General features: G+C 42.8%; 1 protein-coding gene and 1 pseudogene across 1 annotated transcript; both read left to right on the top strand.

Moving 5' to 3' along the window:
* The first annotated feature begins 3,072 nt into the window (after positions 1 to 3,072).
* LOC118965532 (uncharacterized) lies at positions 3,073 to 8,706 on the top strand. Its single transcript, XM_036985749.2, has 6 exons — positions 3,073 to 3,079; positions 3,391 to 3,450; positions 3,668 to 4,296; positions 4,399 to 4,591; positions 4,787 to 5,263; positions 6,676 to 8,706. Exons 1-6 carry the CDS (start codon positions 3,073 to 3,075, stop codon positions 8,646 to 8,648), a joined length of 3,339 nt encoding a protein of 1,112 aa, XP_036841644.2. The 3' UTR covers positions 8,649 to 8,706.
* Positions 8,707 to 14,532: 5,826 nt separating this feature from the next.
* Positions 14,533 to 16,180, top strand: LOC118965627 (protein FAM151A-like; annotated as a pseudogene).
* Positions 16,181 to 16,559: the final 379 nt, after the last annotated feature.

The following is a 16,559-nucleotide window of genomic DNA, read 5'->3' as shown; positions in this document are numbered from 1 at the left end:
TGTAGTGCCCCTCAATCTGAGCACTCAACAACAGTTGAGCCCAGTTTGATCTGATCAGATTTTGGCAATCGGATAGGATCAAATGTTATCCGATTGCCAAAAAAATAAAACATTTGATTTTGATCCTCAGAATAGGAATTCTGTAATTCAATCTGACTTTTAAATCAGAATTAACATTTTGTTACCTTACAGGTGTATTCTAAAATGGATTCAATTGTTTTTTTCCCTCATCAATCTACACACAATACCCCATAATGACAAATATTTTTTTTTTTTTGAGAAATGTTTAGAAATGTATTACAAATAATAAAATTCCACATTTACACAAGTATTCAGACTCTTTACTGTGTACTTCTTGGGTATGACGCTACAAGCTTGGCACACCTGTATTTGGAGAGTTTCTCCCATTCTTCTCTGTAGATCGTCTCAAGCTCTATCAGGTTGGATGGGGAGCGTTGCTGCACAGCTATTTTCAGGCCTTTCCAGAGATGTTCAATCGGGTTCTAGTCCGGGGTCTGGCGGGGCTACTCAAGGATATTCAGAGACTTGTCCTGAAACCACTCTTTCGTTGTCTTGACTGTGTGCTAAGGGTTATTGTCCTGTTGGAAGGTGAATCTTTGCCCCAGTCTGAGGTCCTGAGAGATCTGGAGCAGTTCACACCAAGGATCTCTGTACTTTGCTCCCTATATCTTTCCCATCGATCCTGACTAGTCTCCCATTCCTTGCCACTGAAAAACATCCCCACAGCATGATGCTGCCACCACCATGGTTCACCATAGGGATGGTGCCAGGTTTCCTCCAGACGTGACGCTTGGCATTCAGGCCAAGGAGTTCAATCTTGGTTTCAGAGAATCCTGTTTCTCATAGTCTGAGAGTCTTTAGGTAACTTTTGTCAAATTCCAAGTGGGCTGTCATATGCCTTTTATTGAGGAGTGGCTTCCGTCTTGTTTTTTGCTCTGACATGCACTGTCAACAGTGGAACCTTATATAGACAGGTGTGTGCCTTTTCAAATCATGTCCAATCAATTGAATTTACCACAGGTGGACTCCAATCAAGTTGTAGAAACATCTCAAAGGTGATCAATGGAAACAGGATGCACCTGAGCTCAATTTCGAGTCTCATAGCAAAGGGTCTGAATACTTATGTAAATAAGGTATTTCTGTTTTTTTATTTTTTATAAATTTGCCCACATTTTTAAAAAATGTTTCACTTTGTCATTATGGGGTAGTGTGTGTAGATTGATTATTTAATTTTATTCTATCCATTTTATAATAAGGCTGTAACGTAACAACATGTAGAAAACGTCAAAGGGGTCTGAATCATTTCTGAATGCACTGTAGGTAGGTGGTCAGTTGTTATATTGAGAAGTGCCAAATAAATGCATCTTATAAGTGATATGAAAGATCTAATATTTTTTTATCATACTTAAATTCATGTAGTTGACTCATCTTTTTCCCTATGAAGGTGTAGAAGTAGTACCACAACCTATTCAACAGATGGAAAGGTGTAAGCCTTGGGTCTAATCACTACTCCTAACAGTTGCAAAACATTCTGTTTTGCTAGGAAAATTAGTGTCTATTGGACAGATTCAGATAAGTCCCTCCCTGTTTGATCCCGTTTAAGAAACTTATTGCAACAGAATCGGCATAATGACTGTTCAAAGCACTGAAAGTCCGGATTCTGTGATCTTGATCAGAATGATCTGATTCTTTTCTGAAAAAACGGCTCAAAAATAGCCAGATCGATCTGATCCTGGGAATAAAATACAGGGTCCAGAATACATGGCCCAGTGCGAGGGGTGTTTACATGCTTGTCCCACAGACCTGTTTCTCTGTCCTGGTGGTGAGTTGAGGAGACAGTTTACATGAACAGCCTCCACAGAAACGTGACACCTTAGGTGTCAGCCCCATCTAACATTCCCAGAGTGGTGGAAAGTACTTAAGTAAAAAATAGTTTAAAGGACCATTTAAGTAGTTTTTGGGGGGGGGGGGGGGGTATCTGTACTTTACTATATACATTTTTGACAACTGTTACATTTACTACATTCCTAAAGAAAACATAAAACGTTTTATTTGTTTACTTTGAAAGCTTAGCAGGACAGGAAAATTGCCCAATTCACGCACTCAAAAGGACATCCTTGGTCACCCCTCTACCGCCTCTGATCTGGCGGACTCACTAAAAACATTTGTAAATTATGTTTGAGTATTGGAGTGTGCCCCTGGCTATCCATAAATTTAAAAAAATAAACAATTGTGCATCTGGTTTGCAAAACTTGAATTTGAAATTATTTTTACTTTTGATACTTTAAGGAACATTCCACCCAAATCTATCTTTTAGTATTTGTTTCATTAGTCTATTTGTTGACATAGTCCCAAAGTGTTTTGCTTGTTTTCAAGATATGTACTTTTCAAAATACAGAAATCCTCCACTGATGTATTTTACATGATGCAAAACGCAGCATCATATGACGCAAAATGCAACATACTTTTGAAAGTTATTTATCTTAAACTTGATTGCTGACAAGCAAAACATTTTGGGACTATGTCAACTATTTCCTTTAAGTATATTTTAGCAATTACATTTACTTTTGAAACTTGAGTATATTTAAAACCAAATACTTTTGCTCAAGCAGTATTTTACTGGGTGACTTTTACTTGAGTTATTTTCTATCAACAATTGAATGCTTTCTCCACCACTGGATTCCCCCTATCCGGTCACTGTGTATATGGCAGCTGTTGCTAGTCCCGCTATGACTGATAAACACACATGTAACATGAGTGAACTGAATAGACTCCATGCATGCTGCAATACTCCCAGATTGTTAACATCGCTTTTCCTCCAGTTTGATTGGTCTCCCCTGCCAACTGAGCAAAAATATTTGTTACTGAGCTGAATGTGTTTTTAGCAATACAATAATTAGATATTGTATTTTTGTCTGTAGGAGCAGTAAGACTAGGCCCGTGAAGGAGTTAAGACAAGATGGTGCTTTAAGCTTTAAGACGATGATTCCCTGAGACCACTTTCATGGATGAGCAAACAAAAAACCATGCAGCCTGGCCAATAACCAAACCATGAGAAGTAAGTCTACCATACCCTTAAAACACCCATATGTCAATATTGAATAAATAGAAGGTATATTCTCTTTCTACACGTGCTGTACAGCTATTGGATTAATGCTTTACATTACAATGTAAGCCTATGGAATGTATGAACAGCTAGGATACTAAACATATTGACAAGAAACACAGTAACACCGCATTTCGGTATACCATTCTCCCTCCCAAGCTAACCAGCTGTTTGTGTGTGCGTGCATCCTTGGTGAAACCCAGGTGTTCTCCTGATGCTGATGCTGTCAATCCCACGCACCCAGTGCCTCTCTTCATGTCCAGCTTCCTGTGTGGTGTGCTCTGACGACGCTGTCATCTGCCACAAGCTCTCCAACTTCATAGGTAAGAACGAGCATTGACCGAGTTGAGATTAACAAATATTGTTGTCTACTGATGGAAAGATGGCATTTATTTGAGAATGATTTGTTGGAATGTCTGGCTCCATGCTAGCCTATGGCTATCATAAAGACCCTGACACTTTGTGTCCGCTACCTGTGTAGCCGGCCCTATTAAAGCAGTAATGATTGACTGACGGGTGTTTGTTTTCTTCCCCATCTAGAGGCCCCTGAGACCACCAGGGCCCTGATGCTGACCGATGGCGCCATCGTCTCTGTGGACCGCCACTTCCTTTCTGACATGTCCAACATGACCGTGCTGTCCCTGAGCCACAACGCTATCACCACCCTCACCCACGACGCCTTCCAAAATCTCACCATCCTCCACACCCTCCTCCTGGACCACAACCACCTCTCCAGCCAGACCCTGGACAGGGCCACCTTCTCCTGGCTGCCCAGGTTGGAGATCCTCCAGCTGGGGAACAATGCCCTGAGGGAAGTCAAAGGCTCCTGGTTCCACGCCGCCAGGGCCCTGCGGACACTGCAGCTGGGGGGGAACCTCCTCACCAGGCTGGACGCCACTACCTTTGCCTCGGCCGACCTCCGGGCGCTGGAGAACCTGGATCTGTCCGATAATCTGATAACATATCTGGGGAGGGATAGCTTCCGGGGCCTGCCGGGGCTCCGTAGTCTGGATCTGTCCAGGAATCAGCTCCGAAACGCCCTGCCTGAAGCATTTTCCTACCTGTCTTGGCTAACTAGTCTCAACCTGGAACTGAACAGGTGGAACTGTACGTGTGAGCTGAGGGAGCTGGCGTCTTTCCTCACCAGCTATATGGAGGCTCCGGATAAGGTTGTTTGTTTAAAAGTCTTATTGTTGTCTTTTCATATAATGATTTTATTTGGATGGACATTGTATGAAAGGTGCTAAATAATGTTTGTTATTCTTGTTCAGGTGCTGTTCAACGGGCGTAGGATGGTCTGTGTGAGTGCTGACAACCCGGCAGTGAAGACGGTGCTGGAGCTGACGGAGGCCAACTGTGTTCCACCCAATCAGAACATCACAGTGCAGGTGGAGGCCAAGAACTCCGTCTCTCCTCAGCGCTACACCAGAGACCTGGCTCTGGCCGCTGCCTTCTGCTTCGCTGGTCAGTACCTCAGGAACTATCTCATCAATGACCACATGTAACTTTTCTCTTCTTCAATAGTGGTAAATATAGTATGTTAAATTGATTGGCTTCTGTATAATTCAACACGGTAAAGTACAGTGTGTTCTCTTTTATCCCCTTACATAAATCCTTAGTCAGTCGGCTGTAACTCATAACTATGCTAATAATTTAAAGGTGGTGTTGGACTCACCCTAGCTGTGGTGTACATAATTTACCGCAAACTGGAGACGAACAAGAGAGACCGGACTGGAGCTAAGGAGGAGGAGAATAGGAGGACAGCACCCACCCAAACAGTCCCCCAGTGGGATCCGATCAGGGAGAACCAAGCCCTTCACCTGGCTCAAATGGGACTGGAAACCAAGCTGATGCTCCCCAATAGCAACCAGCAAGGCAGCCACCTTCAGCTCTGGGAAAGGGAGAGAGCCATGTATGATCTGAGGATGGGTAAAGACGGCCGCCATTTTACACGCCCCCACTGTGGCCCTGCAGTCACTGGGTCTGCAGTGGAACAGGGGGGAGGAGACGAACACATGAACACCCTGGACATGCTCAGGCAGGGAGGAGCCCAGCCCAATAAGATGGGGAGTCTGGCCATGACAGATGAGAGGAGGAGACATGTGCCAACGCAAGCACTGATCTCGAAGATGGAAGGTAAGCATGTTTTGGTGAATATTTTCCCTGACTGCGTAGCCAGCACATGGGGATGTGTGAAACATACTCTTTAGCATGAAGTGTCACCACCTGTGCCAGCAAATTGTTAACTTTTCGGTGGCGCCGACTGGTAAAGTGCTTCGGGAGGGCGGTCACGTGTGCTAGCATAGCAGAGGTCCTGGGTTCAAGCGTCGGGGTGAGCCGAATCAGGAGGAAATGGTACTCTCAAGCAGGGTTGGGTAGGTTACTTTCTAAATGTAATCCGTTAGTTACTAGTTACCTCTCCAAAATTCTAATCAAATCAAAATGTATTAGACAAATGCTTACTTACGATGACCAACAATGCAATTTAAAAAAAATACAGATAAGAGATAAAAGTAACAAGTAATTAAAGAGCAGCAGTAAAATAACAATAGCGAGACTATATACAGGGGGGTACCGATACAGAGTCAATGTGTGGGGGCGGCGGTTAGTTGAGGTAGTATGTACATGTAGGTAGAGTTATTAAAGTGACTATGCATAGATGACAACAGAGAGTAGCAGTGGTGTAAAGAAGGGGGGGGGGGGGATGCAAAAAGTTTAGGTAGCCATTTGACTAGATGTTCAGGAGTCTCATGGCTTGGGGGTAGAAGCTGTTTAGAAGACCTAGACTTGGCGCTCCCGTACCGCTTGCCGTGCGGTAGCAGAGAGAACAGTCTATGACTAGGGAGGCTGGAGTCTTTGACAATTTTTAGTGTCTTCCTCTGACACCGCCTGGTATAGAGGTTGGGCTGTTCGCACTACCCCCATACCAGGCAGTGATGCAACCAGTCAGGACGCTCTCGATGGTGCATTGTAATCAGTAATGCAACTTTTGGATTACCCAAACTCAGTAACATAATCTGATTACTTTCAGTAATTGAAGAAGACAAAAAGGCATCAATCGCATTTACTAGTGTGTCATCATAGTGGTCTCTGATTTGTGGTCAGACTCGCTCAGGTGGATAAACTTTTTTCAATGCTGAATTGAATGTCATTGAGAAAACAGAAAGTCATAATGTCATAGTTTTTTGTTTTTTTCCGCAAAACATCCTTTCTGAATTGAAGAATAATTAAAGAAGTAATCATCTAGTTTTTTTAAAAGTATCTGATTACAATATTTTAGCTGGTAACGTAACTGATTGCAGTTTCTTTGTAATCAGATTACAAGTAACTGATTTAAATGTAATCATTTACTCCCAAACCCAGTCGCTAAGCAAGGAGCGTGACATTCATTAAAACAGCATAAACTGTTAGAATGGGAGAATGAAGGGAAAAGTATTAGTATTAAAGAAAACTAGACTACAGACAGTACAATACGTTATTGACAGACACACACACTTCAGATTATCAAAGATTTATCTAACACTGTCTTTCCCGGTGTTCATACTTAGATCTAAGAGGTCAAAGGTCATTCAACAGGCCACCAGAGGGTCATCAGGAGTTACTCGATCACCAACAGGGTTATAAAAAACATGGTCCTAATGGCAACAACCAGCCATTGGGTGGCAGCAACAGCTACTTTTCACCTGCTCAAAGAAACATGTCCACACATAAAGGTCTAAGAGATGAGATGGCAAGGCCTGGAAATTACATTGACAACAAACAGTCAAATTTACATTTCCAACCAGAGGGTGGCAGACCTGTGACTGACTATCAACCCCAAACTGCCAGCTGTGTGAACTGTCACAGAACCTATGAGTACAGACAGCCAGGGGATAAAGCCAGGGATGTTTCATATGGACTCCATGCAAGAGAATCTGCTGGATATGAGGGATTCCCCAACCACAACCAACTGACAAGGCAACATATGGGAAAGAACATGAACTACAACCAGCCTAATGTGGACATCTATGCAAAGCATGCAAGTGAGCAGAGGAGTGTGACCTTTGACTTGGAAAGACCTCGAGTGCATGTCGTCGATGTACAAAAGATGAACCGTGATAGTGAAGGCAAACATGACAGGATTCAAAGTTCTAGGAAGGCGGAATATGGTGACACGCAGACACTGCGCTATGAAGGCAGTGGACGATCTGCGAGGAGTAATGCTCTTGAAAGAGAAGACAACTCTAAAAGGCATAAACATAAAGTCCAGTCAAGTGGTTTACTAAAAGTAAAGCTCAACCTTAACCCACTTAAGAAAAGCAAGGTCCATCCAAGGAAAAACAGCCACCAGAATCTAGAACAGGGCGACAGAGAACCAACCAACTCCAAGAACCGAAAACAACTGAAAACGGGGGGGAAAGATGTCAAAGGCAAAAGGCACCAACAGGATGAGTCTGAGTCTAAAGGAAAAACAGACAAATCCAGTAAAGGAAACTCGACTGCCAAAAACAAAGCCAATCAGACATCCAAAAATAAATCTACCGTTAGCAAGTCTAAAGAAATTGATGATAATTATGAAGATAATGAGTCCGAAGAGGAGGAAGAGAAAGAAGATCCAGTGCCACAGCAAAACAAGGCATCCTCCAAGCAAAAAAAGACAACCTCAAAATCAAAACAGGAACACCAGGAAGGCTCAAATGACCATCCCAAGAAGAGTAGAACTGCTCAAGATCAGAAGAAGGCCGACATCTCACAAAATAGAACTGGAGGAGTAACTGAGGAATCTGGTGAAGCACCTATACCAAGCAATTTGAGTCCTTACCAGTCAGACCCCAACAGAGCTGGTGGTAGTTCAGCCAATGGGCAGCAGGTGAAGCAATACAAAAATGGACAGGGCCAAGCACTCATCCCTGAGACACCCCAACACCCCCGTTGCCTAGGCGATGGAGTGGCTCTTCAGAGGGCATTGAGTAACCCACAACTGTCAGCAACACACCCCCTCACAGGAGTGGAAATGACTTCCAGTTACAGTAACCTTCCTGTGCAGGGAGGGAACTCTACACTATTACAAAACACTGTTGCTCCAAACCCTGCTTACGGTGGTAAATTACAGCCTCAAAGCTTGAGCAGACCAGGCAGTTTAGACAATTTACAGGCTCAAAGCCTGAGCAAACAAGGTCGTTTAAGTCCTCCACCTTTACTGACTAACATCCCACACACATTCCCACTATACACAGGCAATGTAGGGAGCTTGCCTGTAAATCCATTTATCCCGCTGTTGTCACAGCCAGTTTCAGGAAACTTTAACCAGGAGGCCATGATCGGCTCTCAGCCAACCCAGTTTCCAGCACTCCAAAGCGTGGAAGATCTCACTCTGCTTGCCCAGGGTCCTGGATCACTAATTGAAAAGAATATCTCTCCAATTGCCCAGGGTTCTGGCTCACTAAATGGGGAGAGTCTCTCCAACAACAGTATGAACGCAGCGACCGCCCGTTCCACAGGAGTACCTGTCCTCAGCAAAAGGCTCACCCAGAAGGATTAGACTGGTGCTGCCTGAGAAAACCTCTAACAGACCGCCAACTGCTCTGGAGAGGGAAATCAGATAAGTGGATTTGAATTGTCCTATTGTGTTTCCTTGTGGGTTCAAAAATAAGGGATAGCTCAAAATGACCGCTTCATCTTAATGCTCAAGTGAACCTAGAACGATGCCCTCTATTACAGTGATAGAACTTCTCAACATACTCTACGTCATGTTATATTGAATGTCATGTGAAAATGTTATTTGTCCACTGCTTATTATTCTGCCTAGTTGCTTGATCATAAAATACAAATATATATATATATTTTTTTTAAACATACTGTACATGAAATATTTACCGTATTTATTTGTCAGCCAATGCACTTACTCAACCCGTCATCCTATGTTTAACACCTGACTCAAGGTGTTATGAATGATTTAATGCTGAAGTTGTCAAGTGTGTGCATTGGTAGATAACTTGTATTTTTATCAATTCTGTTTTACACAAATAAAACATTTGAATAAACGTGGAAATAAAATGTGCCCTGTCCTCAAGTCTCCTGAATCCTTATTTTAAATTACACATGTTGTTGGTTTGGGTTACATTTGGCACAGGGTAGACACATGGCAGTGTATACAGTTTGGTTTGACAGCCCTACTGAACTCTAAATCGTCTCCATTGGGTTTAGGCTTACACAAGGTGACTGTTGTGAAGGGTCATGGCACCCCACAGGACTCCATTGGCTTCCAATTACCCTTAATCACCTCTCCTCTACCTTTGACCATATAAGCAGCTTTTCCTCCCTTCCTTTTGTGCGTGATATGAGAAAGGGCCTAGTTCTTATGTTGTTGGAGATACAATTACATAAAGCACATCCTTGTTATCCACATCCAAGCCTATATCCAAGGCCTTACACGCCACAACTCCTAACACATCCTTCCTACCTACCTACAGGCCTTACAAGCCCCAACTCCTAACCTCCATCCAAACCATCCCCCATATGCTCTGTTTGTTCCTATGTTCAACTGTAATATATACCCTTAAACCTGGTTTCCTGCTCCATCTCCTCATTTGCATTCTGACTGATTATCGCCATGGTGACAGGTACAGTCCTGAACCTAGTTTACAGTCCATTCTAGCCCTAATCCTTTTCTTCAGTGACACTTCATTGTAAGGGTTTGTAGCACAGCAAGGGGCTCTATTTCCAGGTAAACTAAGAGGGGTGGTTTCCCAGACAGTTTATTTTAAGTCGGGACTAGGCTAATTCTACTAAAATTAATCCAAGTGTTAATAGTCTTTCTGAGACGTTGCGTAACTTCAGATTATTTCTAGGGAGTCCCATACTAAGGTAAGGAAGGACTAACCAGTTAATCTTTGTGAAGCCTAATTAGATTAACTATGTGCATTTGGTGCTGACCTAAGGATGCTTAATAAAACAGTGATGGGACACTAATACAATAAGCATTGTGTGGAAGTCACCTAAACCAAACAATGGGCAGAGGTTAAAAAAAACATACAAAGAATTTCTGTGACTTTAGAAAAAAAACATTGAAGGGAATTGTGTCAAAAAAAAAAAAAAATCAACTTAAAGAAGATAAATGCTGTTGCTCGTAGGGAGCATTTCAAGACTGATGGCGGACCCCCCAGTAAGACCAGAGACAGATGAGCTGGTGGACTTGACTGGGATCATTGATGGCCAGCAACCGTATCCCAATGATGACCATAAGGACAACTCAGACGAGGAACCATTTAAAACCTCATTTGGTGGGACACATGAATTAAACATGTGCCATCCCCGGACTGTAGGGAATATGTCATGTTGCCAGTCATCTCTTGCACTCCCATAATTAAAATGATGAAATAAGCTCAACCCTTGGCAAAATAATATTGTCGAATGCAGCAATGTAATCATTGTCTAGAGGCAGATGATCACCATAGATTGGAGAGTATAAGACAGGGTGAAGGTCAGCCAGGAGGGAAGATTTTGTCACTAACCCCGGGCCAGAGGAAAAAGATAAAGATGCTGATCATGCATGAGAAACTGGCCATGGAATTTCATGGGCGCAAGCTAATGTATTTAAAAGAAGTGCATGATATGAAGACAAAAATGCTAAATGTTGATTTGGCTAGGAAGGAGGAGAGAAACACGAAGAAGCAGTAGCAATGTTCTTCTCAAACCAGCACCAGTTTGGGGTCCCGATATTTCCATTTGTGAATTAAAGCCCTTTATTGCGAATCCATGGCTATTGTTTGCTTCAACCACTTGAGCTATCTTTGTAGTGAGAAGTACCGCATAGCAAAAACATCTCTGCAGGCTAGCCCCTTTCTGTCATTGTCTGCCTCAACCATGGGAACATCTGGGTCATCTTCAATGTGAGGATCTGGGCAGCCATGCTGTTTGAGGTAATTGTGAAGCACTGAGGGGAGAGGAAGGACACAAAAAAAAATAGAACTATTGTAAAATGTGGATTTGTGTCTGTAAAACGTATATAGTGTGTATAAGCTGGAAGTAGAAGCCTAACTGTTGTTGTTCATTAGTTTACTCCAATTAGTGGAGGGATGGTAGGGTTAGTGGAAAATAATATAGAGAAATATATTTTTAAGATAGCTGTATATCAAATCATTTTTTTTATATAGCCCTTCTTACATCTGCTGATATCTCAAAGTGCTGTACAGAAACCCAGCCTAAAACCCCAAACAGCAAGCAATACAGGTGTAGAAGCACGGTGGCTAGGAAAAACTCCCTAGAAAGGCCAAAACCTAGGAAGAAACCTAGAGAGGAACCAGGCTATGAGGGGTGGCCAGTCCTCTTCTGGCTGTGCCGGGTGGAGATTATAACAGAACATGGACAAGATGTTCAAATGTTCATAAATGACCAGCATGGTCAAATAATAATAATCACAGTAGTTGTTGAGGGTGCAGCAAGTCAGCACCTCAGGAGAAAATGTCAGTTGGCTTTTCATAGCCGATCATTAAGAGTATCTCTACCGCTCCTGCTGTCTCTAGAGAGACCAGGGTCTGTAGTGATGCCTCTAGCCCAGAGATGCAGGGCCTTAGACCGCTGCGCCACTATATAATCCACTATATAATGAATAAGGCAGTCTACCATTGTTACCAGCTTGCACCTGAGCCTAAAACTAATGACAAGAGTCACTTATTCCATTGTTTACTTGGCCCACTAACTTTCTTATTCACATTTACTCATCTCATGTGATCCCCTCATAGGGCTCTGAGGTTTCCAAATACCATGTTAGGCTTTAACAAGGGCTCAAAGTTTGTATGTTTACCATGGTCAATATCCATAATCATGAGAATAAATTGCAATCATCAAATTATTCTGCGGTATTGGGACTGTCTGTCCTTCACAGGGTTCAGTAGTGAATCACTGGGTCATGTTCATCAGGCACTAAATGGAAGAAAACATACTGAAACAGTCCACTAAGAAACACATTTTTGTTTTCCGTTGCAAAATATTTTTTTGATTTTCTGTTGTCTGGAGAAAAACAATGTTCAGATTAGCTGATAATGTGACATTAAAATACAAGGTGCTGTAAAATAATAGCTCCCCATCACACCTGCAGTTGTTACTGCTATATCTTTAGATAAAAGGGTATAAATAATTAACCCATCATCTATTGGATACATACATTTGTTCTAAATCATCACTTTCACCTTCTAAGTTTATCCTTGACCTTTGAAAAACCAACAGTTCTCCCTGAAGGGTCGAGTCATTAGAGTGAGATGAGTGGTGACAGGTAGAATACAAAGCACTATCTGATCTGTGAAATCAATGTGATCTCTGGTCCACAGATAACACTGTTTGGCCTGCACTTTTACACAGTAAAACACTCAACTTTCTCTCACTCCACAACAGTCCGACAGTCCTTGTCTGCACCCAATCGTACTGCACTTGCTTTGAGATCTCATAGAACAGAGAAAGAATGTCTGAAGAAGTGAACGATGCATGGAGGAAGAAACCATTTGAAGAAGGAAAGAAGAGGACCAGAGGACCAGAGGAGATATATCCGATGCTTTACTAAAGAATAGTAGATCATGCTGTGTCAGTGTAGGTCTCCTTGTACTGCTTCTGACCACCACCATCACCTCTGCCGTTGACTCAAAATGCAGGTAACTCAAACTTCTTATTTTGTTTCCCTTTTTCAAGACAAATTCACCAGCATACAGTAATCATATATACTTGAAATGTATCATCTACAGTATTGATCTTAATGTCATACAATAATGTTAAAATTACCTTTTGTATTTACTGTAGCCTACTGTATAGGACTTCCATATTTCACTTTATAACTAGAGCTTACATGGTAATGATAGATAACCAGCTGTGACTAGGAGATAACTGTCCCTGTGGATACTGCTCCGGACCTCTGAGACGATCCTACCGTTTGCTACTGATGGACACATGCTAGACTTCCTTGTCCAAACTGGAGACATCAGGGAGAGAGACACACTGCATGCCACCTGGTATCACCGTGCCAACAAGTCAGAGATGAACAAAGCACTCCAAAGTATTGTATTTTGGTAAAATATGAATTGTTCTCTGAATTCTATGCAACTTTACCAGTATAGTACAGAAAGTGTCAACATCAAGTATACATTTGACAGTATACAGAGGGGATTTGCATACCAGTAGTAAAAGCCTGGGTAGTGTTCATTAGGACACAACTTAGCAAAACGTTTAGCAAAGGGAGGGACTACCTGAATGTGTTTCTTATTGGACACATTCAGGTAGCCCCTCCTGGATGCAGTGCTCCAGTCAAAGAAAGGTATCAAATCTATCAATACAACTTTAAATATCAGTTAGGGCCATAGCTTCTTCTGGTCCTTTAGTACAAATCAATAATGTCGATCAATTACCTAAAAGGATCAGCTGCACAACATAATATAGCACATTTAATCAACTGTTATATGTTACGAAACCAGCTAGCTAGACTAATGATATTGATTCACTCGCTAAGGCTAGGGGTTCTAAGCCTAGCTGCAATTGGCCCAGCGTTGTCCGGGTTAGGGGAGGGTTTGGCCGGCCGGGATGTCCTTATCCCAATCCGCTCTAGCGACTCCTTGTGGCGGGCCGGGCTCATGCATGCTGACTTCGCCTCTCCCGAGTCCGTACGGGGGTTGCTTCAACGGGACAAGACTGTAACTACCAAATGGATGTCACGAAATTGGGGAGAAAAAGGGGTACAAAAAAGATGCACAATGCAGAAATCGCTTTCCCATTTCCTGGTTGCTAAAGTTCTAATAGTTCGCCTAATTTCAGTTTGTGTCAAAACAAGCAGTCATTGTGTAGAGAATCATTGTACCATCTAAACTGTCTATCTATATATATTTTCAGCTTTTTAAAGCTGGTGTACTCAATCGAAAGTAAAAGATACAAAAATGAAACTTAAGAACGGGAAGCATAGAAATAGCGCACATAGAATAGATCTACCGCTTCTTAGACTTGCTTTCAATGAAAATGACAGATCTATAACCTAAAATCCTATGTGAATTTGGTCATTTTATTGTTGCTTTAAATTACATGTAGCTTTAACAAGAGTCCCTGGCAAAGCACAGCACTTGACTGGGTGCTGCTGCCACCTGGGGATGGAGTGTTGAAGTTGTAGTGTAGTGTCTAAATATGCTCCTAAGAACTAACCTACCTAACGCATACAACAGGTATATGATACTATTGTATTTGGACTCCTTCAGGCATAAAGCTGAACTTCAAAAGCATTCAGGCGGCGACTCCCTCCCTAGACTTCCTGAGCATGACAAACCAGACTAAAGGGATGAATCGACCAGTGTGGCTGAATACTGACATCCTCCCTGGGTCCAACGTCGCGGCCTTCTGACCTGTCATTAACGGATGTGAGTGAGTAGCCAGGAAAGAGCAATCCTATTCGCCAGATGTACGCCATCATCGAAAATGCCCCACAGAAAGTCACCTTTCCCCTCCACGCTGTAATGGCCAGAAATGGACGGCCTCTCAACAGCTGGCTGCTCAGTCAATCGCCAAGGTAACTGGAACTGCTCCTAAATACAGTAATTGATCTAGTTAGGACTTTAAAATCGTTCAATCACACTGGGAGGAGGTAACGAAAATATCTCAGGTTTGACTCGTTCACACTCACTAGTTATCACATTGGACAGCAACAAAGGATCTCCACTTTTGGTTAGACTGTTCTGAACTAGGAGCTTGAAACGTTTCTCGCAAAAAAACAATAGTGTGAACGACCTGCTGTTCGTCAGGGACAAACCCAACCTTGAACGGGTCTACTACCTGTCCCAGTTCAAAGAAGCTGCCAGTAAGAAAACCTGTGGAACTCCTAAATCCGTTGTATGAGGTAATTTACAGTAACTAACGTATGTCGTCATACAAATCATCATTAGCCTATTTGTTATTATTACCATTCCCCTTTCCGGTCTTGAAAATGTAATTACTTCACAATAAGGTATTTTCAACAACTAGTAAAACCAAATGGTATTTCCAACCAGTCCATCCTGATGTTAGGACTAAGTTGTATGTGTTTGTGTGATTGCAGAGCAGAGATCGGCCGAAAAAGTTATACCCTGGAGGAGACCTGATTTGACTAATTTCAGCCAAAATATTGAGATTGCCACTACATCCAGTGGAACAGTCACAGACCGAGCCTCACTGCTGTCAGGTAGATCTGGAGGGATTATGATGGGGTGCAACCTAAATGCCACCCATTGACAATTGCAACGATGGGTTATATATAGATGGGGGGGGGGGGGGGGGGTTCATCACAATATGAGTCCAGTGACATTCATACTTTCTCAAATTGACAATTGAATACAGAGGTCAAATCTCCTGATTGCTTCATAACCTTACACAATGCCAGTGGGATGCTCATCATTCCAGTGGGATCTGGTTCTACCCAGCGGTGGACAGCTCCCTTCCAGAGTTCCCTCTCCAGGACTGCCTGGACCTGGTTCTGGCCTCCCCGAAGCCCTGGGGTACCTACCTGAAGATCCAGTCCCAGAGCTAGCTGGAGCCCTCTCTCCACTTCCTCAGCTCAGCCTACCACTGGGACCTCCTGTATGGCCCCATCTCGGTCAACATGGCCCTGTTCCATGGTGCCTCCCAGACCCAGGGCTACATCTCCGGGAGGGGAGTTCCTCCACAGTCAACCAGGTCTTCTATATCACTCTGGCCCCTTGAAGCCCTGGGGGAGGGGTATACCGGGGCCATGGTGGAAGACATGGAGGAGGTACTGAGGGGGCCCTGGCAAGGAGTGTCACTGCAGGTGAGGGCCGAGCCACTAGGTAGGTCTGTGAAGGGGCAGAGGAGGCTTCAGGAGGGGCAGCCACGATACTCACTGACAATGGAGCACGGCATAGAAAGTGGGATCAGGAGGCTGGACTACAGGCGATCATGGCCAACCTCTGAGAGTGAAGACAGAAGCTTGTTTTGTATATCTCTGAGAACTACCCCACTGGGTAAAAACTGGTTGAATCAACATTGTTTCCACATTATTTCAACCCCCCCCAAAAAAAATCGATGTGATGACTGAAAACGGATAGGATTTGCAAAAAGTAATCAAACAAGTGCATTCTTTTTTTCACCCAACCTTTTACCTAAATCCAATGACATGATGACCTTTTTTGTTGGTTTCACATTGAATTCATGTTAGTTGACAACTCAACCAAATGTAAATCAAAACTAGACATTGAATTGACTTCTGTGCCCAGTGGGACAGGTCTAAGATGTGAAGACATGATCGCCTTAAACGTCAGTTTGCTACATTTATTTGTTTTGCTGGATTTGAAGTTATAAAAAATAAAATCATGTCTTCAATTTCATCGTAAAATATTGATTGTACAATTATTAGCAATAATTGTCTACTCTTTTGTAATTTCTATTCAATATATCCCCCCTTTTTTAAATCGCCTTAGTTTAAGATAAAAATATC

Source organism: Oncorhynchus mykiss, chromosome 8, assembly GCF_057628025.1.
Source record: "Oncorhynchus mykiss isolate SJ-2025 chromosome 8, ASM5762802v1, whole genome shotgun sequence".
NCBI classification, from domain to species: Eukaryota; Metazoa; Chordata; class Actinopteri; order Salmoniformes; family Salmonidae; genus Oncorhynchus; species Oncorhynchus mykiss.
Note: the sequence above shows the minus strand (reverse complement) of the source record. Positions and strands in the feature narration are given on the sequence as shown.

Excerpts from the sequence above, each read along its gene's own strand:
- LOC118965532 (XM_036985749.2), top strand. Across the intron at positions 3,451-3,667 it reads CAAGCTCTCCAACTTCATAG|AGGCCCCTGAGACCACCAGG; the intron begins GTAAGAACGAGC and ends TTCCCCATCTAG. Across the intron at positions 4,297-4,398 it reads ATATGGAGGCTCCGGATAAG|GTGCTGTTCAACGGGCGTAG; the intron begins GTTGTTTGTTTA and ends ATTCTTGTTCAG.